The sequence below is a fragment of the Artemia franciscana genome, chromosome 16 (assembly GCF_032884065.1).
Source record: "Artemia franciscana chromosome 16, ASM3288406v1, whole genome shotgun sequence".
Classification (NCBI taxonomy): domain Eukaryota; kingdom Metazoa; phylum Arthropoda; class Branchiopoda; order Anostraca; family Artemiidae; genus Artemia; species Artemia franciscana.
Window position 1 is genome coordinate 34,387,586 of NC_088878.1, and position 24,469 is coordinate 34,412,054.

A 24,469-nucleotide genomic window follows, 5' to 3' on the forward strand; every position below is an offset into this window, starting at 1 on the left:
AAACAATGAAATGTATTTTTTGGGTTGGGGAAGTAGGGTAAAGTTGAATACCCCCTGGATCTATCTTAGTTCTGTCTCAACCAATAAACACGATATTCAAAGATCCAGCTTTTCCAAACTTCTGAAGTTATTAGTGGAGCATTATTATTAGTGGAACATTATTATGTCCGACTTTATTTTAGTAATTATTTAAAGTTCTGTCTTGAATTTGAAATTTGCGGTTATTTCTCGAGAAAACAAGGAAATGCATTTTTTGGGTTGGCGAAGTAGGGTAAAGTTCAATACCCCCTGGATCTATCTTAGTTCTGTCTCAACCAATAAACACGATATTCAAAGATCCAGCTTTTCCAAACTTCTGAAGTTATTCGTGGAGCACCAAATTTTCGTTAGTGTTGCCATGTTAAATTACGAGATTAAATGAACAAAACAAATTGGTTAAATTTAGCTAGGACTAGGATCCATAAAAATTCAAATACAGCTTATTGATTTCCAAAGAATACTTCACCTTTGAAGAAAAACTGTTTGCTGTTTGCAGCCATATGTCTTGGCTTAGTTATTGCTGATTTTTGACCCACGTTTCTTTCTTCTAAATTTGGTGCGCACTTAAAACTGCAAAAATGCATATGGAGGTATTTTTTATGGAGAACTGAATTTTCAGCTTTTCGTTAGATATATATGCTGTGTAGATTTTAATCTAATAAATTAAACATTTATTTTAATTCTTAACGTCCTTGGTACTTTTGTGTTGTTACCACCTTAAAAATATATAAGAAAGTAGCCAAAAATAACTCCTTGAAGAGCTTTTAGATTAAGATTCTATTACCCAATATATAAATGTCAAACTTAGTGATTTAAACGATAAACTTCATTACAAGTATCTTTCCTTTCAGTCGGCTTGTTCCCACTAACATTTTGGCTTTTATTATGAAATTATTGCGAGTTGCAGCAAAGAGAAAAAGTGGAAACGCTGTCCTATACATAAGTGGTAAATCTGATCTCTACTTCCATTAGTGAAGTCTTTTTGGGATGTTTTCGTAGTCAATTCCATTATATGTTATTTCTTGAAATACTCAGTCGTTAAAAAATTTTTGGCTCCTTTGTTCAAAATAGTATACCAGTATAAAGAACAAAATGTTTTAGGCCTGGAATTTTTAGAAGTAAGTTGTTTCTCTTTGTTTACTATAAAAAAAACTTAAGTTCATCTGCAATATTATTATATTTATACCGTCCAAATGCCACGATATTCCTTTTTCAACTTCTTGATGAGTTCAATAATGCAAAATCTCCAGATTTGAAGATTTTGTCCTTTCTTATAGGCCAAATGCTATTTCGACACCTCCTATCCTTAATATTCTAGCCATCATAAAGAATACTCGGATAGAATACGGAGAAACAGTTCATAAGAACTATCGTCTCATCCTAATTGTCCTTCTTCTTGCCTTAATCAAAATCTACATTTTAATCCTAATGAAGGTATTCACGGAAAAGTATCCCTGCTAATGGCATGTTGGCCTATCGAAGAATTGTGGGACAGGATAGAGGCAAGTAATTCCAAAGAATTTTCTTTAATGAAGAAAAAGTCTCTTTGATATCCCGTTTTGACGGATCCAATCTCCCTACATCAAACAGTTCGTGGTAACGAACTGTAGTAAGGAGCGACCCGGCTCAATAGTAACCAAAACTCTAAAAAACCTAAAAATGTTGATACCAATACCTACATCAAAAGAATCGCATTTTAATGCTGATTTTAAATATATAAGTTTCATCAAGTTTAGTCTTACCCATCAAAAGTTACGAGCCTGAGAAAATTTGCGTTATTTTAGAAAATAGGGGGAAACGCCCCCTAGAAGTCATAGAATCTTAACGAAAATCATACCATCAGATTCAGCGTATCAGAGTACCCTACTCTAGAAGTTTCAAGCTCCTATCTACAAAAATGTGGAATTTTGTATTTTTTGCCAGAAGGCAGTTCACGGATGCGTGTTTATTTGTTTTTTTGTTTTTTTGTTTGTTTTTTTTTCTTTTTCCCAGGGGTGATCGTATCGACCCAGTTATCCTAGAATGTTGCAAGAGGGCTCATTCTAACGGAAATGAAAAGTTCTAGTGCCCTTTTAAAGTGACCAAAAAAATTGGAGGGCACCTAGGCCCCCTCCCACGCTAATTATTTTACCAAAGTCAACGGATCAAAATTCTGAGATAGCCATTTTATTCAGCGTAGTCGAAAAACCTTATAACTATGTCTTTAGGGACGACTTACTCCCCCACAGTCCCCATGGGAGGGGCAACAAGTTACAAACTTTGACCAATGCTTACATATAGTAATGGTTATTGGGAAGTGTACAGGCGTTTTCAGGAGGATTTCTTGGTTGGGGGAGGGGTTGAGAAGAGGGGGATATGCTGGGGGAACTTTCCATCGATAATTTGTCATGGGGGATGAAAATCTCCATGAAGGGAGCGCAGGATTTACTAGCATTATTTAAAAACACAATGAAAAAATAAATATGAAAAAGTACTTTCAGCTGGAAGTAAGGAACAGCATTAAAACTTAAAACAAACAGAAATTATTACCCATTTAGGGGGCTCACCTCCTCCTAATACCTCGCTCTTTACGTTAAAGTATTTTTAGTAATTTCAACTATTTATTCTACGGCTTTTGTGATTCTGGGGTCATTCTTAATGAATTGGGACAAAATTTAAGCTTTAATGTAAAGAGCGAGGATCTGAAAAGGGGGCGAACCCCCTCATATATGTAATAAAAATATGAGAATATAAAAGTTCTTTACGTAAGCTAATTTATAAGTTACGTAAATCTCTTACTAATAAAAATATTCGTAAAAAATTAAAAGTTCTAGTTGCCTTTTTAATTAACCAAAAAATCGGAGGGCAACTAGGCTTCCTCCCCCGCTCTTTTTTTCTCAAAATCATTCGATCAAAATTATGAGAAAGCCATTTAGCCAAAAAAAAAACAAATTTCGTTTTAATTATTCCTCTGCGGAGAGCCAAAATCAAAACATGCATTGATTCAAAAACGTTCAGAAATTAAATAAAAAAAAAACAAGTTTTTTTTAACTGAAAGTAAGGAGCGACATTAAAACTTAAAAAGAACAGAAATTACTTCGTATATGAAAGAGGCTGCTTCCTCATCAACGCCCCGCTCTTTACGCTAAAGGTTTTTACTGTTTTAAAAAGAAGAATTGATAGACAGAGTCAAACTTTAGCGTAAAGAGCGGGGCGTTGATGAGAAAGCAGCCTCTTTCATATACGAAGTAATTTCTGTTCGTTTTAAGTTTTATTGTCGCTCCTTACTTTCAGTTAAAAAAAAATTGTTTTTTTTTTTATTTAATTTGAGGAAAGGAGGACAAAAGTGTACATGGGTTTTACTCCCCATACCCCAGATATACTACCATACCCCATACCCCATACTACCTCTCTTTTTTAATGCCTCAGCAAAAATCTCCTATTTCTTCCCAAAATTTTTTTCACAGTTAAATGTGGGAGGACTTGGTTACATATATAATAGAAAAATTTTATAGACAACGCTGCCTTTCCATTTTAAACACTTTGTGGTAAAAAACTGAAAATTAAGAGAAACACATGCCAATAGTAACCGAAATTCTAAAAGGAGCTTTGATAGGAATATATGCATGAAAAGACTAGGTTTTTATGGTTATTCCAAATATATAAGATTTTGCCAGCTACGCACCAAAAGTTATGATATTAAGAATGTTTGGCTGATCTCTGAAAAAGGGAGGAACTTTACCAAATGGGTGAGAGCTATGAATCAGCTCTTCACGAAAATTACACCATCCGATTCAGTATATCAGAAAATTTTACTGAGGGGCTTTCAAATCCCTACCAAATCAAACGAATGGTCCTAGAAAATCGGGAGTAGGTTCATTGAACTAAAGCTCAAATTTCTAGTCTTATTTTTAATAGCAAAAGAAAAGCTTGCACCAAAGTCAATTGGCAACCTGCCATTTTCTGGCGTATAACGACAATTTTAACCAAAATGGCACCGAAAATCATCGAGTGAAAATTTTGAGAATAGCAATTGAGTCAAAATCGTCGAAAAGTTGTTTAATGAGCTTTGGTATCACAAGATGGTAGTGTATTTGTTTACTTATCACATAGCTTTTTGTAACTAACTGTAAGTAAGGAGTGAATTGGCCCAATAGTAACTGAAACTCTCAAAAAATGCAATTTTGATAGTAACAGATACATCAAAAGAATTCATCTTTTATGCTGATTTTTCAAACATATAAATTCAACAAGTTCAGTTTTACCCAACGAAAGCTAGGGTATTATTAAGGTCGTTTTAGTGCTTTATTATTTCGAAGCAAAGCTTATTGGGCTGAAAAGATTTTTTGCGTTTGTAATAGTGTTTTAGTATTAATAATATGATTCATGATTGATTGATGTTTATTTATTTGCTTTTGCTTCTTAGCTTGTTTTTCTCATTTTTCTAAAAGGTGATCGTTTTGAACCAATGGTCCTAAAAGATCAGAAGAAGATTCATTGGAAAGGAAAACTAAAGTTAGTGTACCCATTTTAACTGACCAAACGAGTGAAGCACGACTAGCCAACCTCCCCCCCCCCTTTTCCCCAAAGCTATCTGATCAAATAATGAGACAAACATTTTCTTCAGCCAAGATTAGAATATTGGAAGGTACACTGACGACTATGGTCGAATATTGCTCTGAAACATGGGTGCTCCAGAAAGCGGATGAAGATTTACTAAAGGCTTTCCTGAGAAATTGCCTACGGATTGTTCTGGATACGCGGCTAACTGATCGTATGTCAAACAGAAGGCTGTACAAAAACTTTGCTTCAATCCCGCTTTTTAGGGCTATAATAAGAGAAAGTTTGAGATGGTTAGGGCAACTAACCATTTGAGATTTGACAAATTGCCAAAGATTGTCCTTTTCGGCCAACAGTCTAGGGTTAAACGGAAAGCAGGTTGTCTTCGCTTGAGGAGGGAGGATGTCATAAAGAAAAGTTTAAAGGAAATGGCAACTAACTGGGAGGGTGTAAAGAGGGAGGCTTTGAATAGATTGGGATGGAGGAAGACTGTGCGTAGCTATTTTTGTATCAGGTGGCTTGGTGCTGCAGTGAGTTGATGTTAGTAGTAGTAGTATTAGTAGTAGTAGTAGTAGTAGTAGTAGTAGTAGTAGTAGTAGTAGTAGTAGTAGTAGTAGTAGTAGTAGTAGTAGTAGTATTAGTAGTAGTAGTAGTAGTAGTAGTAGTAGTAGTAGTAGTAGCAGTAGTAGTAGTAGTAGTAGTAGTAGTAGTAGTAGTAGTAGTAGTAGTAGTAGTAGCAGTATTATTTTCTTCATCAGAGTAAAAAGGTCCAGTAACTATTCCTCTGAGGATGACATGACCCCTATTTAGCCTTTAGGGAAAGGAGCGTAAATTATAAAGTTTGCTCATTGTTTACATATATTTGTTGACATATTTGTTATTGGGAGGTATACAGACATTTGTCAGAGGGAGAAGTTTCTGTGGGGGTGTTTTCCACGGGGAGGATTTTTTATTAACAGAGAAGTTTCTGGGGGTAAGCTTTCCAAGAAAAATTTCATACGCAGGATTTTATCATATTTTTTCGTAACTCTACGAATTTGTCTCACTTACTGGTGCAGATGTTCGGGGGGGAGGGGGGATTTTTCGGAGAAATTTTAGGGGGTTGAAATTGTCTAGGACATTTTTCTGAAAGAAGGGTCAGGGGGGGACTTTCTGTGGTAGAAACTCTCTATGGGGAGTTTTTTACATGGCAAATTTTCCACTGGTGGTGAGACTTCCAGGGAAAATTTTTGACGGAGAAGGAATTTCTGGCATGATAAAAAACGATAAGAACTGAAATAAAAAAACAACGAAAAAAAAAACAACTATTCTTTTCTTTGGCGACTTGATTTTGCATGTAAAATGTTCCTGGAAAATTGTTTCGGGGGAAGCTTTCAGCGGAGTTGGAATTGTCTGGGATATTTATCTGAGAGAAAGGAGGATTCTCCGGGTGAGAAATTATTCAAGCATGAATTTGAAGTAACAGAGAGAATTATAGGAAATTTCTGTAGAAGGAAAAATTTTCATAAAGGGAGAGGCAGATTTCCCGGTATTATTAGAAAAATGATTAAAAATTAAATAAAAAAACAAGTACTTTAAACCGAAAGTAAGGAGTTACACTGAAACTCAAACCGAACAGAAATCATTCCATATAAAGGGGACTGCTCCCTCGTCAATGCATCGCTCTTTACGCTAGTAAAGTTTGAATTTTCGCCTCAATCCTTAAAGAACGACTGCTGAAACACATGGGCCGATTAATTAGAAGTAGAAGTCTTTTTTAAGTTATAAATAAATTTAGCGTGAAGAGTGAGGATTGAAGAGAAAGCAATCCATTATATACGGAATAATTTCTGTTGGTTTTAAGTTTAAGTGCTGCTTCTTACTATCAGTAGAAAATAAAAATTGTTTTCTTATTTATTTTAGGGCGCCAAAATCATAAGCATAATCGAAGTATAGGAGAATTTTACTTTCCCATTAGAATTTGCACAATTCCATTGCCTTTGGTGCGCTCCTTAGGACAAAGTCTGTCAAATGATTAATTTGGGGATAAGACACAACCCTGCTTAACGCCTGATTCAACACCAAGCTTAAACCGTGATTCAACAATATCCCTGCAGAATGGCTTGCAGAGTTAAGTTCAAACTTTCAGGGTATGTTGAGTTTTTGAAGTAATTTCGGTGATTATGGTGGTTTTTCTTTCTTTTTTGTTGATGTTATGACAAATAAAAAGACACAGCTTAAAAAATGTTTTTAGTAAAACGCAGCGCAAATAACGTTCTAATCTTTTGTAGGTCTAGGGGGTGTTAGCCCTATTCTTGTTTGGGACAATTTCTGTTTGCTTTGACTTAATACCTATTATTTATTGTAATTTTTATTCTCTTTGGGTTTCATTGATTTATTGATTTTGATTTTATGCTCAGTTCCCGTTGAATTATTACTTGACTTTATTTCTGCTCGTCTTTTGTTTAGTGGAGCTTTTAACTTTTGTTTGAATAGCTTTATTTGTGGAAAAAGTTTTGTTTTAATTAATCACTTATAAAATTGTAACTAGCGCACGAGACACAAATTTTATCATTGACTTGACTATTTAAACTAGTAATTTAAATTAGACGCTCTGTAAATAAGATTACTGAGCCTCTTGTTTCAACATGAATTCTTCATTTTTCCATTCTCTAAGCACTTTATGTACATTCTTGAGAAGGCTTGAGTTGAGAGCAGCAAAGCTTGCTGAAGCTTTGAATAAGAAACTAACTTAGTAATAAATAAAATAGAGATAACAAGTTCTCAAATAGCAAAAGTGAAGTATTCCATTCGAACTTCAAACGAACAATGATTCTTTGATATGTAGGGGGACACCTCATTCTTCAGTTCTTTGTTAAAGTTTGGCAAAGGCTTTCCTAAAACTATTTTAGAGTACGAAAAATATATCCGGTTGGTAATCACAAATATATTATAGGATGATTACCTTTCAAAGCATTTGAAATAGACTTTTTATTGCTTATAGCAAAAGCAAATTGAGTTTGTTCTCAGAGCATTTCAAAAAAATAAATATATATTTTGTTTTGTTAGAGCATCCATTTTTGGGACATTGAGCAAAATCCAACTTTTAGAGTAAATAAGAGGAGGGAAAGAAAGCCGTCACTTTCTTGTATAGCACCATTTCATTTCGTTTCATTTCATTTAAAATACAAGACTACTTCTCTTTCTCGCTCCATACAATTTTGATAGAAATCCTGCGTTATTTAGAAAATATCGCTTCCTATTAAAACGTGAGTTTCCAATAATACGCGGGAACTCTCAACAATACTTAGTATGTATTTTATACACCTAGTCACAACTTGTATATTCTTCCAAATAAAACAGGGCCAAAGGTGAAATTCATTTTAATCTAAAGGACCCTTGATAGAAAGTTAGAAAATTTTGTATTAAAAATAGAATTTTTGAAGCTTTAATTTTTTCGCCTTCTTTCATAAGAAACCAACAGACTCCTCTCTTAATATCTTAAAAAAAAAAACTCAAAAGTATCGTGTATATGGTAGTAATACTTCGTACACTCTTTAAAATAATCCTTCCTTTTGCGTAGATTTAATGGCAGTAGGCTTAGGGGTAAATATACTACTAAGTGTTAGTATAGCCTTTGGAAGGCAGGGACTATAAAATTAGCTGTTTGATAGTTTTACCTTATCGGCCATCCTAGAATTATTACTTAGCAGTCTTTTAGCTCTAGCCAGATCAAATTTGAGGTTTTGCAACCCCATGTCGTTGAAAACGTAATCTCCGGGGTACTATGTAACTTAGTTTCTGCATGAGGGCACTGGTGGGTCCTTTCCAGCCTACTTATTCACCTTTACCAGGTTTTCTTGTTTCAACTAGGTTCCTAAACCATATCTCTTAGCTTTGAAAGGAAAGGGAACTATATAAGTAAGCCGCGCCCTTTCATAACCACGTGGCTTAGACTTTGTTTGAAGTTTGTTTATTTCATTCCTTGAAAGGCCTTCACATTATATTGTGATTTTTTTTTGTGAGTCGCTACCCCTTTTCTTAAAATGTTTAGGGAGTAAAAACTATTAGGTAGAAGATGATATATTGACTTTTAAAGCCTGACACCTTCCATTAGGGAGAAGTTAGAGGCTATTTCAATACAGGCGATTTCAGGGGTTTCCTTTTCCATACTTACATCCCACTTTGCTGTACGTACCTTCTCCTCCCTCCCTAGCTGATTCACAAATGGAGCCCCTTCCCCTTAACAGGAGCCATAACTTTTCATTTTATTTCAAATGATTCGTCTTCTAATATTCTACAACTTGTTTGATAGATAGCCCCCCCGGGGAAAGAAAGAAAGATAAGAGGTACAATTTCAACTGTTAAAAACGTTCAAAACTGCGAAAGATAGAAAAACGAGAAAACAAGTTTGGATCCTAGTCAAAAGGATGATCTCATCATATTTTCGCCCTATGTTTGGTTATGCAACAATTTAAAAAATATAAATTTTCACTTTATATGAACATAATACTTTGCAGAAGAGTGACCTTGAAGATGACATAAAATCTAAGAATATGACGATACTCTTAGAGTGTATTAACAAAGATATTCCCCTACAGCTAGGGTATATGGAAAAGAGTACCCTCTGTCTGATATGGAGGCTGTGAAATAAGTACATATACACTCAACATATCTTTTCTTTTTGGTGGAATTCTAGCTAGTAGAATTATCAGCCTGACGGATGTTGACGATGTAAAATACACCAAAGCTCAGCACAGATAATGCTTGGTGAAGTTGGAAATTTTTCAGCTGATCTTGGTCTACCACGAAATACTAAGAAAAACTAAAGTTTGTGGTCTGAGCATCTTAATAGAATATCAACTTATCCTCTTTGGTCTTCTTCTCGATAAAAGCTGATAGTTTTATCTATTCAAAATTCCAGGTGGATTCCTGAGGGGGATTCGATACAAAAGTCAACCGAAGTATCTCTTGAGCTCAGGCTGGTTTGTCCCAGCTCTGAAAGGACCTCTGGATTCAATTCGTCGACCGATTAGCTTGCGAACAAACTGAAGCAAAAAAGACTACAATGAGGGTGATAAACAAGGCAGAAGTGAAATGCACTGAGACCAAAAAGGACAGCTAAAGAATTGGTGGGTACTACTTAAACATGAACTATAGTCAGTTGATGGTATTTAAAAGCTTTGGCACAGTTGGGACAAATTTAGGCTGAAGTTTTCCCTATTATATGGCACAAGACGAGCATGTGTGGGAAATCTTATTCAATATTTCATTTGTGGATGAAAAACAAATCCACAAAATCTTACTTAAAACGCCTTCGATGTAAAGACGCTTTTGCTTGCTGCAAACACAAGTAAATAGATGGTTGAAATAGTTTTGAAAAGAATCTGTTAAAAGCAAGTAAGTGTGGATAAAAGTTTTACTGCATATCAGAATAATGAAAGTAGATTAAGCGTCAACACAAGATAATAATAATTCCTGGAAATCTCTCCATTTATTTATTTATTAATGTCTTAATCAGGGTGCCTTGATGCTTCAATCAGGGACATAAGAAATCAATTGCTTAAAACATATTCTTGTTTTCAATAAGGGATAAGTGGTGTAAAACGTAAAAAATGTGCAAAAATGTTGCTCAATTCTGCTTTCTAGGGCTATAATGACAAAAAGGATAAAATGGGTAGGATACTTTCTGTGGGTGAAGGATGATAGAGCGCCAAGTCGTCCAGCCGCCTTGGGCCAAACGAGAAGCATATCGTCCATGAATGGGGTGGGAGGATGTCATAAGGAAAGACAAAGGAAACAATAACTTCTTGAGAGGTTGTAAAGAAGAAGGCTTTGAATAGATTAGTATGGAGGAGGAGGGTGCCTAGCTGTGTTGGCCTAAAAGTGGGTTGGTGATGCGATGAACTAGCAGTAATAATAGTAGTAGTAGCAGTGACACTAGTAGTAGTAGGTATCCCTACTCTCATTTTTGGTAATTCCTGTTCGCTTTAAGCTTGATTATATTAATTATTTAATTAATATGACTTTGCATTTTGCACTAATATGAATTTGCATTTGTACATTGATTAATATGAATTTGCATTTTGGAAAGCTTTGTAGAACTCTTGCCTGGGGCCAAAAAGGATGGTTTTTGCTTGTCCTTGGGCCAGAGCCTATAGTATGTGAATTGAAGTGGATTTTTATAGCCTATATCAGAGAGGACTATCTGAAGTTATGTAGTCAAGCTTTTGTTTCAACAAACCATGTTTCTGCTTTCGAGTGGAAAGCTCCGTTCTAGCAGGCAAGAAGAAAAGTACCAGTTTCAAACTGAAGATTGACTAAAATCTATAAGTGTTAAATATATGCGGCAGTTATCTGGCCCCAAGGCCAATATATCTTCTTTGAGTAATAAATAGAAAAATTTTCAGAAACAAAAAAGTGGCATTTTCCCACGGGTCGAAAAGTGCTGCCATCTATGTTTCTACCCATTTCTGTTCGTCATTTCAGCTGAGTTTATCATTCAGCTTTCCGCACTTAGGATTGCTGTACAGAAATGGTATCAGAAGTGCCTCTCAAACTTCAAAAGTTCTCTCATTGCTAAGGAAATTAGAGTTTATCCATTGCTCCTTTCTAAGTGATTACGTTAGAAACTTGGCCTATGGTAGAAAAGTCAACTTCTAAACTAAGACAGACAGATTTTTATTTTCGACGGAAATCAATAGCTCTTGATGAGTTGATCAAAGTATATGTAATTCATTTTTGTGGTAGAAAAATTCCTTTATGAGATGTACCAGTTTGAAAGTTTAAAGGGTTTGACAACTTTAGTATAAGGTACACACTGAAACCAAAAATAGGCCGATACCAATTATGAGACATATAAGGGAGTTTTAAGCAACAGTTGGCTGTTAGGTCACAATCATCTTCGGCAATGAGGGGTTCGCAACTTTTGCTAGTTGGTGTACCTATTACTTGTTTCCGGTTTATTTGATGGTAAAACCAATATGGCTCCAGTGGTAAGACATGTAGGAGACTTGTTTATTTTTTAAGATCCTTACAGATTAACAACTTTAGTGTTTAATCGAAGCAAGAAGAAACAAAACCAAAATGTTGCACCCGCAACGCTTTGCTCGGCGAAGCCAAACAAATGTTGCCGAAATACCTCACGTTGCCCCTGCAACTTAGATCTAGTTCACTTTAATTTCTGATTGTTTTTTTTTTTAATAATGCTAGGATAACCAGCGCCCCTTCATGGACATTCTTGTCCTCCCTGGAAACGTCTGTATACTTCCCGATTACCAATACTATATGAAAACAATGGGCAAAGTTCATAACTTGTGGTCTTCCCCCTGGGACTATGGGGGATTAAGTCGTCCTTAAGGACATAGCTATGAAATTTTTCGACTCTGTTGAACAAAATGCCTATCTCAAAATTTTGATCTGGTGACTCTGGGAAAAAATGAGCGTGGAAGGGGGCCTAGTTGTCATCCAGTTTTTTGATCAATTAAAAATGGCAGTAGAACTTTTAATTTCCGTTCGAATGAGCCCTCTCATGACATCTTATGACCATGACCATAGGGTTGATACCATCACCCCTGAGTGAAAAAAAAACCCAAATTAACACGCATATGTGGTCTTCCTTGAGCCACGTAATACTAAATTCCACATTTTTGCAAAAAATTCCTGTATGGGTCACAATTGGCATCAGCCTATTTTTGGTTGCAGTGTGTACCTTACTACTGAAGTTGTCAACCCTTTTTAACTTTCAAATTGGTATGTCTCATAAAGGAATTTTTCTACCAAAAAATGAATGACATATACTTTGATCAGCAAATAAAGAGCTATCGACTGCCGTTGAAAAAAATCTGTCTGTCATAGTTCAAAAGTTGACTTTTTGCCCTACGCCAAGTTGTTAACGTCATAGAAACAATAGATGGCAGCACTTTTGAACCCGTGGGAAATGTCACTTTTTTTCTATAAATTTTTGTATTTATCAATCAAAGAAGATATATTGGCTGTGGGGCCGGGTAACTACCACATATGTTTAACACTTATAGATTTTAGTCCATCTTCAATTTGAAAATGGTGCCTGCCTGCTTCGCTGCTAGAATGGAACTTTCCACTCGAAAGCAAAAACATGGTTTGATGAAACGAAAGCTTGACTGCATAACTTCAGATATGACATAGGCTATAAAACTCCACTTCACTTCACACACTTTAGACTCTGGCTCAAGGACAAGCAAAAACCATCATTGGACCCAGGCAAGAGTTCTACGAAGCTTTCCAAAATGCAAACTCATATTTATTAATCCAGCCTAAGGTCCACACCTTTCGTAAAAACCGCAGAGGTTAGACCCTTACCACTTTGTAGGAATAAGCTGAAATCGGGTTGCTAGGGACAAAAAACAAAACAAAAAAATCAAAATCACGACAAAACCAAAGTGTTGCTCTCGCAACACAAAAGACGAGTTTTTTAACTGAAAGAAAGAAGCAACTTTAAAAGTTAAAATGAACAGAAATTATTCCGTATATGAGAGGAATCACCCTCTCGTCATTACCTCTCTCTTTACGCTAAACCCGGCCAAAACCACTTAGCCAGAAAAAGGTAAAACTAAAATGCAAATTTTGTTTTAATTAGGCCTATTCATGTACGGTGAGACAAAATCAAAAACTGCATTAATTCAAAAACATTCAGCAATTAATAAAAAAAAACAAGTTTTTTTTTAACTGAAAGTAAGGAGCCACTTAAAAAACTTAAACGTTAAAACGAACAGAAATTATTCCATGTATGAAAGGGGGTGTCCCTGCCCCAACACCCCGCTCTTTACGAAAAATTTTGACTCTTTCTCACAACTCTACTTTTTAAAACAATAAAAATCTTTAGCGTAAAGAGCGAGGCGTTTAGGAGGGGAAAGTATCTTTCATATACGGAATAATTTCCGTTCGTTCCAAATTTTAATGTCGCTCTTTACTTTCAGTTTAAAAAAACTTTTTTTTGTTAATTACTAAAAGTTCCGAACCAATTCCTGCCATAAACCAATGTGCAAACATTTGGCAGTTTCGTTAATTTATAACTATCGTCCCAGGCGCTGTGGGTGTCAAGTTATCCTGGGATGCATATTCATAGCACCTTTCGACAATTTTGAGCGTAACGGCCGCCTTAATACTTTAATCCAATATTATGAAGAGTTGTGACGATTCTGAGCAGCAAAAAAATGTAGATTAAAATGTCCTGACTTGGATCACCTTTGACTCTTAAATGACAGGATATTGACAATGACAGGATAATTAAAACGAATAAACGATGTTAAATAAAGTAGATTTCGCAAACAATAAATTAAAATGATTAAATAATTCGAATAATAAACAAAAAATAACCAAAAACTAAATTTCTGATTTATTAACAAAAAGAAAACAATTTGGTTATTAAATCAGTTTTTTTTTATTTGGCCTGAAAATTTTTGTGTGAAACACAAGGGGTTAATCAAGATTTTACCCCGGGTACAAGAGACGCTTGAATCGCCACTGTTAAGTGGTATAGCATTGACTTTGATTTAACGTAATTCAGGATAATTTACCTTTAGTATTGGAATCAATAACATAAACTGCCAAGAATAAATCTTCAATATCATGCTTGTCAATTTTGAATTCATGCCGTTCAATATATCTTGGGTTTTCTGAAGATTTAACAATACTCGTCCTTTTTGTCTTGATTATTTCTGATTGATATATCAGTTGCACCAGCACATAAGTGTCTTGACTCCTATCTGATACCTATAAGATAAATAATGTTTCATTATTGATGCGAAAAATTGAGTACCAGTAAGGAGAAGTTTGTTTTAGCTTCAATATTTTAGCTTTAGCCGTTAAAACAGTTCGTTGTAACAAATTGTAAGTAAGGAGCGACATGGCTCTATAGTAACCTAAAGCTTAAAAAACCCAATTTTTTAAAACCAATAGATACATGAAAACAATCAGCTTATTATGCTGATTCCCAATATATAAGATTCATTAAATTTAATGTTACACATCAAAGGCCACAGGCCTGAGAAAATTGGCGTGATTTTTAAAAAAGGAGGAAATACCCCCTAAAAGTCAAATAATCTTTATGCAAATAACGCCATCAAGTTCAGCATATCCAAGAACTCAGCTTTAATGGTTTCATCTGCAAAAATGTGGATTTTTTTTGCCAGAAGAAAGAACAAGGATGCGCATTTATTCGTCTTTTTTCCTCAGGGGTGCTCGTATCTACCTAATTGTGATTGGATATGGCCTTATGGCTCATTCGATTGGGAATTATAAGTTCGAATGCCTTTTTTAAGCGACCAAAAAAGATTAGAGGACTAAACTAGACCCTCTCCCTTGCCCTTTCTACCCAAAATCGTATGATCAAAATTTGAGACAGCCATTTTGTTCAGCATGGTTAAAGGCCCAATAACTACGCCTTTGGAGATAACATGACCCCCACAACCCCTGGGGAAAGGTATTTAAGTTGCGAAATTTGCGAATTGTTTACGTATAGTATTTGTTCTTGGGAAATATGCATTCATTTTTCAGGTGGGGGGGGGGGTAAATTTCCGATGGGGAATTTTCCACGGGGATAATTTTCCATGTAGACGGGAGTTTCCAAGGGATAGACTTTTCAGGGGGAAATTTTACACTGGGAGAATTTGCCAGGATTCCCATACGAGATTCTTTTTATTTGTCTTTGCCTATTCAATTTTACACGTGGAGATGCTAAGGGTAATTATCTGGAGTAATTTTTCACCGGGTTTGAATTGTTTAGAGGATCATTCTGTGGGGAGGCGGATTTTTCCTTGAAGGTGATATCCAGGCATCATTTAAAAACGATTACAAATTAAGTAGAAAAAAAAGTTTATTCAGCTAAAAGTAAGATGTAACATTAAGACTTATAACGAATAGAAATTATTGCGTATATTAGGGGATTGCCCAATCCTCAGGACCTTGCTTTTTACGCTAAAGTTTGAACATTGTCCCAATTTTTTAAAACGACCCCTGAGACACACGGCTCGTTTAATTAGAACAATAAGAAGCTTTTTTTAAAAGTACTAAAAAAATTTAGCATGAAAAGCGAGGTTCTGAGGAGGGGGCAACCCCTTCATATACGTAATAATTTATGTTCATTTCAAGTTTTAATGTTGCTCCTTATATTCGGTTGAGATTTTTTTTATAACAAAAATTCCTCCTGCACAAAATCCCCCCGGACAATTCCCTCCTCGTTGAAAAATTGGTACTTGTGTATTATTCAGAACACACTCACTAATTGAAGTTAGGTTCTTTCGTGAAACAAACTACGATACAAGTACATTTTAATGAAATATTTGGTACTTGATCATTATTCAATTGATTCAGTTCAATTCAGAGCACACTTAAGAATGTTGCTGAGAAAATCCAGTTTCATAGCCACAAAGACAAAACTCAATTTAGTTTGCTACGCATAGTGATAGAAGATAGTGTCTAAACATGGACTTTGAAATGAAGATTTGGTAAAGTGGTGTAATAAACGGCACCGAGGTACATCCAGCCATCATTTACGATCATACTTAGTAGAGTACATGTCGCGGGCCGCAGTAAAGGCAGAAGGAGAACCTCCTTTTAACACGATTCTTAACGACATTTCTGCGTTCTGGGTACACAACTCTATGTTGTAATTTAACAATTTTTCTAATAAATTATTATATTTTCCTCATAATTTGTTTAATTTCATTAGCTTTATCAAAAGTTAGAACCTAACTTCACTTATTGAGTGTGTTCTGAATAAAACACAAGTACCAATCTCCTGGAAAAACTTCCCACGGACAATTCCTTCTGGAAAAATTCTCTTACTTTCATCTGAAAAAAAAATGTTTTTTTATTTAATATCTGATTGTTTTCCAAATCATGGTGGAAATCCTCCTACTTGAAAATTTTCCCCTGGAAATCTACCTCACTCCGACGTCCCGTGGGAGAAGCTAGTTGACCTCCAATCTTTTTGGTCACTTAAAAGAGGACTAGAACCTTAATTTCTGTTTAAATGATTCCTCTCCAGATCATCTACGACGAATGGTTTGGTACGATAACCCCAAGGAAAAACAAACAAATAAACACGCATTCATGATTTTTCGGAATTTAAACATTTTCCAATTTCCTAATATATTTTTGGCTCTGAGAATTTCCACTTACCTAATTCAAACAATCCGAATTTATTTTTACTAACCTTGGTACTATAAGATGGGCAGGCTATTAACTCGTGTCTAGACGTTTAGAGTCTTTGGATCAGATTACATAGCAATACGTCATTTTCGAAGTTTAATCAAGAACGGTTATACGAATGAGAAATAACGATGACAAGCAGTCTTAATCATTGGATAAAGTTTCTAAGACATGAAAACACATTGACATTAAGCAGATTTCAAAAAAGAATATATACATTAAATGGCTAAGATTATATAACTAAGTTTCCAAGCCAATCAAAAAAACATCTCGCGCTTTTTTGGGGGCGATTTTTAGGCGAACTTCAATTTTTATTTTCTTTTGTGAGTTGGGGTCTCCTTGACCCAAGGAATTTAGAATATAAGATTTAAGTAAATGTAAAAAATCTGTTTGGCCAATTTTTAGGGAGTGCAATGACAACCCTCTGGATTTATACAGACCCATAGCCACTACTCTTTTCTTTTCTTTAATTATTTTAGATGAAGAAGAAGTTTAACGGCGATTCCCTCAAAACAAAGGTGTTATTAATTTTCTTCAAGACGCAGGTGCATGTTACGCAATAAGGAATGTTTTCTAAGAGATGTAGGTGTAAATTACGCAATAGGGAGCGTTACTATGAGCTTCTATGATTCTACAGGGAGTTTCTCTATGGATGTTTTGTTTGAAAACCCAAAAGGGCCAGGAAACAAACCTTCAGGTCACCCTCAAGTAAGGAAATGATCCATATTGATCATAGTCCAAATTTTCTCATGATTCACCCACATAGCCTTTTGTTGTCCAGAAACAAAGGACTTTTCCGCCATTTCTAGGAGCAGAACCGCTATAGTTTCTAGACGTAGATTGATTTTCTAGGAGCAGGGGTCTGTTATTCTAGTAGCAAGGAAAACAAAGGTTGTACCGCTCTTTCCCTGGAAACAGAAGAACACGTGATCTAGTATTGCTTTTCATGGAACAATGGCTATCTATTCTTCTAGCGAGAACAAAGTAATCCTCTACTGTTCCTGGGGGGTACAAGGGACTGTTAGAGCTAGTGAATAAGGCATATAATCATAAAATTATACGCCCTGGACAAGAAAATCTGTGGTAAAATTTGTACACGCTTTCTCAGTATGTTAAAAATTAACAGAAGCGAGTTCTTTTTTGTGTGCTAAAAATTGTACGTGGGCTATTCGAAGCCAATGGGCAGCCCACTTTCGCATTTTGTGAATATTTAAGAACGAAAACAAGAAAAGTCTAATATTTCATTTTGCCAAAAATGCGTCAATAAACTGAAAAAAAAACAAAGGAATTTTTGGGAGTTTTTTCGTATTATTGGTATTATGAGAAAGAGAGAGTACGGACTCTGCTAATGTAACAAAATGGCAGTTGTGCAAGCCACAATAATTTTAAACTTGCTGTGATAATTGAAAAAGTTTGGTGTGCAAATTTTCCAATTACGGGCGTGAAGAATAAGGATTATACACGTATAGTTTATTTATTCTTTTTACGTAAGCCTGAACAGTCCTTAAAACGGGTATCTAACGAGCTTCTCCATCAGTCTCTCATTTGATTTTGAGGAAGCCACTTAATTTTAAAAGATAGATATGTCTCAAAAATACCAACAGGTAAGTCTCTATGCATTTACCCCCCCCCCCCCCCCCCCAAAAAAAAAAGGTGTGCTCGCCCAAATTTAACAAACTTTAACTCTTTATATTGGATAGAGGGAGTTTTTACCAATGGAAGGAATATTTTGAAGGTAAATTAAATCCGCAGATCATTGCCGATCCCAGCATCCTAAACTCCTTCCCGATTAATGATCGAGAACCTCCACCACCACTCTTAAAATCAGAAACTGAGGCAGCGATAAGATCCCTGAAACGAGGGAAGGCCCCAGGACCGGAAGGTATCACTGCTGAACTAAATTAACATTGACTCAGAGGACGTCGTCGAATTGTACCACACAAAGTTGTGTCAGCCGCATGGTCAACGGGCCACATCCCACAGCTATGGTGTAAGGCAGCAGTGGTTCCAATCAACAAAAAGGCTCAAGAAGAGAGTGTGACAACTACCGCCCGATCAGCTTGACCAGTCATCAAACTAGAATACTGACCAAAACTCTCCTACGTAGAATCCAAGCAATTGCAGCCTCCGTTCTGGGTGAAAACCAAGCTGGCTTCCGACCTGGACGATCGACCATTGACCAAATCTTAACCGTTCGCCAGCTCATGGAACGCTTTATCGATTTCAACAGAGACCTATATCATCTCTTTATTGACTTTCGGCAAGCCTTCGATATAATCTGGAGGAAAGGTCTGTGGCACATCCTAAAACATTACGGTATCCCCGACCAAATCGTCACGATTATTGAGAATATATACAGCCAATCCAGAAGCCGGATACTCACCACTGATGGACTCTCTGATGAATTCTCAACATCCTCGGGAGTTTTACAAGGATGTATTCCGTCGCCCCACCTGTTCAACCTGTTTCTTCCTGCCATACTGTCACTGATACCAGAGAACATGGAGCCAAAATAGGTGGAGTCCTAGTAAACAAGCTCGCCTATGCTGACGACATCGACCAGCTCTCTACAACGGCCGCTGATCTCCAAAGACAAGCAGACTGTCTCAACGAAGCCACAAAACCTTTTGGTATGCAAATTAACGCCAAACAAACGAAAGTTATGGTTACGTCACGCCAAAAACAAGCAGCTACCCCTTTCATAATAATTGACGGCCAGCCAGTTGAAACGGTCGACCAATTCGTCTACCTGTGCAGTCTCCTCACAGCGGACAATTGTCATACCTCCGAAATCAAACGCCGCCTAGCTCTTGCTAGCTCCAGTTTTAAAAGGCCCACAAATATCTGGAAATGCCGAAACCTGTCGAACCAGCTGAAAGTTCAACTTTTCAACAGCCTGATTGTGCCAATTGCTATATTTGGGTGTGAGACCTGGACCTTGAAGATCGAAAATGAGCGCAACCTACTTGCATTCGAGATGAGATGTCTCCGTCACATAGCAAGAATCACCTACACTGAACATGTGACCAATGAGGAGGTGCGAAGACGGCTGAAGTCCCCCGACACAATCCTAAATAAAATCAAACGACAACAACTGCGATGGCTCGGGCATGTCAAGAGAAAGGACCACGAACGTCTACCAAAAATCTCCCTCGAAGGAACCATAGACGGATCTCGACCACGAGGAAGACCTAGCAAGAGGTGGATTGAAAACTTTGACCGAAAGCGCATCGTTGAGTTGACTCGAACTGCACACGATAGAACAACGTACCGTTCCCTTGTTCATGCCCTGTCAAAAGAACTGGCCCCAAAACGTCCCGCGAGGATGGACGGGACTTAAGTAAGTAACTATTGGATAGACAGCTAAAAACCCAACCCCTTCCAAATAAAATAATTTTATCACAGACAAATATATTTCGTTTATAATGTTAAAATATATTATTTTCTCGTCAGCTATTACAATATGCCTTTCACTAATCTATCAGAAGAGTTAAAATTCCATAAACAGCTGCATTGGTTAAACCCTTAACAATATCACCAGTCACCTGAAAGGCTTAGCTTCCAGCAAACTACCGGTGTTACGCTAACTGTACGAAAGGATACATTCTTACCAGCTGGTAAATTAAACCCTATATTAGCGCTTAACCAGGGCAAATAGATCAAATTTATAGATGTTTTTTCTGATCAAATTGACGAGTCATATTCTACATTAAATCCTTGATGTTTTTAAGGGGTGACCTAAATTCTGACTAGTTCCATTTTAACCGGTCAACATCTACTCAATGAAGTGAGCCAATTACATAGGTAATTACACGCTAGTTAATTGCTAAAAAGGGACTCTTTTATAGTAGATGGATTTATGATGAAACAAATTGAATTTCAGCATGAAGTGGTTACATAAATGTAACTTATGTATGTGTTAAATGAAGGTGTGAGTAATATTTTTTCCTATATTAATAAGTAAATAATAAGTAAAATAAATAGGTAAATAAGGAAAATTAGACAATAAAAAAGAACCATTCTGTGAGTCCTTCCTCCTTAATAAGGTCATATGTAACCCAAGGCCAAAGACTAAAAGTTTGCTGATGGTGTTGCTTTTTCCTCTAGAGTGCCATATCTATTAAACATATTTCTCATAAAACGTTGCTTCTTATAAACAGAGTGTCCTAACTCTTCACAGATATCTAGTTTAGCTACATTTTGCTATCTTGGAAAGTGTTTAGGTTTTGAAAATGAAACTTTCAAGGCTGAGTCTACTGACTTGTCCCACGCTGCTATTTTGAAGGATGCTATTTTGAAGCACGTACCAAGCCTATTTTATGGCCCTATAAAGAACTAAGTGTCAATCTGCGTTCAAGTGACATCACAAAACCTGCTTGGTTTGGATCTTTTATATTGTCGATTTATTTATTATTCTCACAAAAAAATCATTTGGATATAGTCTTAAATCATCATGGATTTTCTAAGATAGTGTTCAAAAGCAAATCTACATTATCAATTTTTTGTTTCAATTAATACGTCAATAAAAAGTGTAAATGCATTTGGGCTACGACATAAAACTTCCATAAAATAATCCAAAGACAGGGAACAATTTCTCATTGAATCGTTAAGAATTCTTTGAGAAAATATTCTCTTTTAAATAGATGTATAATGAAAGAGACAAGCAAACATCCACTCAGAAACCCAAGCATAGAGGGAGAGAGAGAGAGAAAGAGAGAAAGAGAGAAAAAACACATGCAAACATAGTCAGCCACATAAACACACAAAGAAAGAAATGAGGCCTAGCAAACATCCGCTCAGACTCACAGGCGCAGAGAGAGAAAGAGAGAGAAACAGAGACAGAGAGAGTGAAAGAGAGAAAGAAAGAGAGATAGAAAACACATACAAACAAACAGAGTCAGCCACACAAAACACAGAGAAAGAAATTGGGCCCAGCAAACATCAACTCAGACTCACAGGCACAGAGAGAGAGAGAGAGAGGAGAGAGAGAGAGAGAGAGAGAGAGAGAGAGAGAGAGAGAGAGAGAGAGAGAGAGAGAGAGAGAGAGAGAGAGAGAGAGAGGAGAGAGAGAGAGAGAGAGAGAGAGAGAGAGAGAGAGAGAGAGAGAGAGAGAGAGAGAGAGAGAGAGAGAGAGAGAGAGAGAGAGAGAGAGAGAGAGAGAGAGAGAGAGAGAGAAAGAGACAGACAGACAGACAGATAGACAGACAGACAGACAGACAGAAAGATAAGACAAAACAGAGAGAGAGACTGCCTTATGATAATAAATGCTGCCTACATATGTGGGGGAATATATATATAAAAAAATTTCTGGACACAAGACAACAGTTAATAATGGAAAAACTAATAACTATCTAGTTCAACATTGTAATAATGGTACATGTTCCATATCAGATATAACTGTCATAATTTTAGAAAATTTACAGTTGGAAAATTTAAATAAAGAAGAGAAGAATAATAGTTTACGTAAACAGGAGGATTTCTGGATCCATACTTTTGGTACAGCTTATCCTTTTGGGCTAAATGATCGTGTAACAAAATATGGTGACATGTCTCAGGTTGTTGTTAATTGTATTGATGGTTTTATGGGCCATCCTTCTTTTACTTGTCCTACTAAACATAAAAAACGATCGAGAGGACATAGGAAAAATAATAGAAAAAATGAATTAGATTTACATATGCTTTCTATAGATCTATGCCAGCTACTTGAATCTAGGGGTATGATTTCTGTAATAAAATGTCTAAATAATTTATCCAAGAGGAATTTAATCAAACTTTTCCGGATTGTTAAGAATAATACAGCTCTTGAATATAATTTTAAAGTAATATGTGATACAATTTGCATTCTAACTAAAGCGAAATTTATTTCAAAAAAGAAAAAGTTTGATAAGATTGGTAATAAGGATAACAGATTATATTTACCTATTAATTTTACTTGTAAGCAGATTGAAGATATTAATTTACCGGAAATTTTAAATCAGCGGGATGTCAAACAGTCCCTTCCTAGTAATTTCAATTATAATGATAGTCCAGTTTTAACTTATAAATTTTCAAAAACTATTGGGCAAATTATTTTTAATTATAATTTAATACTTAAAAGATTAGATAGTGATATAAATTGGAAACCGGTTTGTAACTGTAGCCTAAGCAACTTGGCCCATTTGTAATCCCACTTACAAACATGTTATAACAGGAGACTTGTCAATAATAAAGCTTGATGATATTCAAATTATAATTAATAAAGGGACTAATTTCCGTCTTTCTCATCATCTGAAACCATCCAGTGTTCTTGATGGCTTGGAAAATGTTTTTGATTTATTGACAAGTGGTGTAAGAAAGAGAATAAAAATAAAGAGAGTTTTCAAAGTTAGAAGAATTTAATTATTAGTAGAATACGAAATAATATATATTCTAACTTAAGAAATAGTAACAGTAAATCATTATTTTATAATGCTAAGATTAAAAAAGCAATTGCTAATCTACAGAATGAATTTGTAATTGTGCCAGTGGATAAAGCTAATAATAATTTTGCCATAATTTGTCAGAGGCTGTATTGCGATATCTTAAAAAGGGAGTTATGCACAACTAATATTTACGAAAAGGTAAATTTAGAGGATGAGAATTTAATTGAAAAGACTGAAGAAATACGTTTAAAAAATTTTAATATTAAATTAAATAACAATGATAAAAAGTTCCCTTTCCAATATTGGACTGTAAAATTTCATAAGAATCCCCCTAAACCACGGTTTATTGCTGGAGCAGCTAAATGTCCAACCCGCATTGCTACTACTGACCTCTCTTGAATTTTAATTGAAATTATAAAAAAAACTTAAAACCTATTGTCTTGGTATTAAAAATTTTTCGAATTTTAATCCATATTGGAGTGTTAATAATTCACTGCAGGTGATAGATTCTTTAACAATGGTTTCAGCTAAAAGAATTGAGTCTTTCGATTTTGCGACAATGTATACTAATTTATCACTTAATGTAGTGTTAGATAATTTAAAAAACTGTTATCAAGAAATCTTTCCTCTTATCTAGTAAAAGGTTTTTAAAAATAGGACACTTATAATAAAAAAGCTAAATGGACAAATTGCTTTAAGACTACAGTTAACCTTGAGATGTTACAGCTTGGATATTATTTTTGAGTTATTAGAATTTGTTTTATACAATACTTATATAAGATTTGGTGGTGATTTGTACGAGCAAATAGTGGGAATTCCCATGGAGGGGGGGGGGAATGCCAGCCCATTTATAGCTGACTTGTTTTTAAGTCAACTAGAATATAAATATATGAGGGATAAGAATAATCCAAATAATTTAAAACATGTTTTGTCAAATAATAAAAGATATTTGGATGATATTTTGGTATTAAATTGTAAGGATTTCATTGATATTTCTAAAAATATATATCCATCAGAGCTTACTCTTGAACCTAGTCATGGCGCTGGTCATGAAGATCATATCTTAGATTTAAATATTAATATTTCTAATAATAATAAATTAAGTTCTAAAATGTATTATAAAACGGATGATTTTGATTTTGAAGTGATTAGTTTCCCATTTCCTGAAAGTAATATACACTCAAATATCACATATTCGGCGTTTTTCTCACAGTTACTTCGTTATGCAAGGATTTGTAGTAATTATAGTGACTTTAAAAATAGATGTAAAATCTTAAGCCATAAATTGATATTAAGAGGTTTTTCTGCAAATAAATTAG

General features: G+C 35.4%; 1 protein-coding gene across 1 annotated transcript in view; it reads right to left on the reverse strand.

Annotated features, from left to right (window-relative positions):
- LOC136037378 (synaptotagmin-15-like) overlaps nucleotides 1-24,469 on the reverse strand; it is a 182,953-nt gene that overhangs the window by 18,586 nt on the left and 139,898 nt on the right. The window contains exon 8 of the mRNA XM_065720107.1: nucleotides 14,115-14,310. Within this exon, the coding sequence (XP_065576179.1) occupies nucleotides 14,115-14,310 (196 nt within the window). The remainder of the gene's footprint in view (nucleotides 1-14,114; nucleotides 14,311-24,469) is intronic.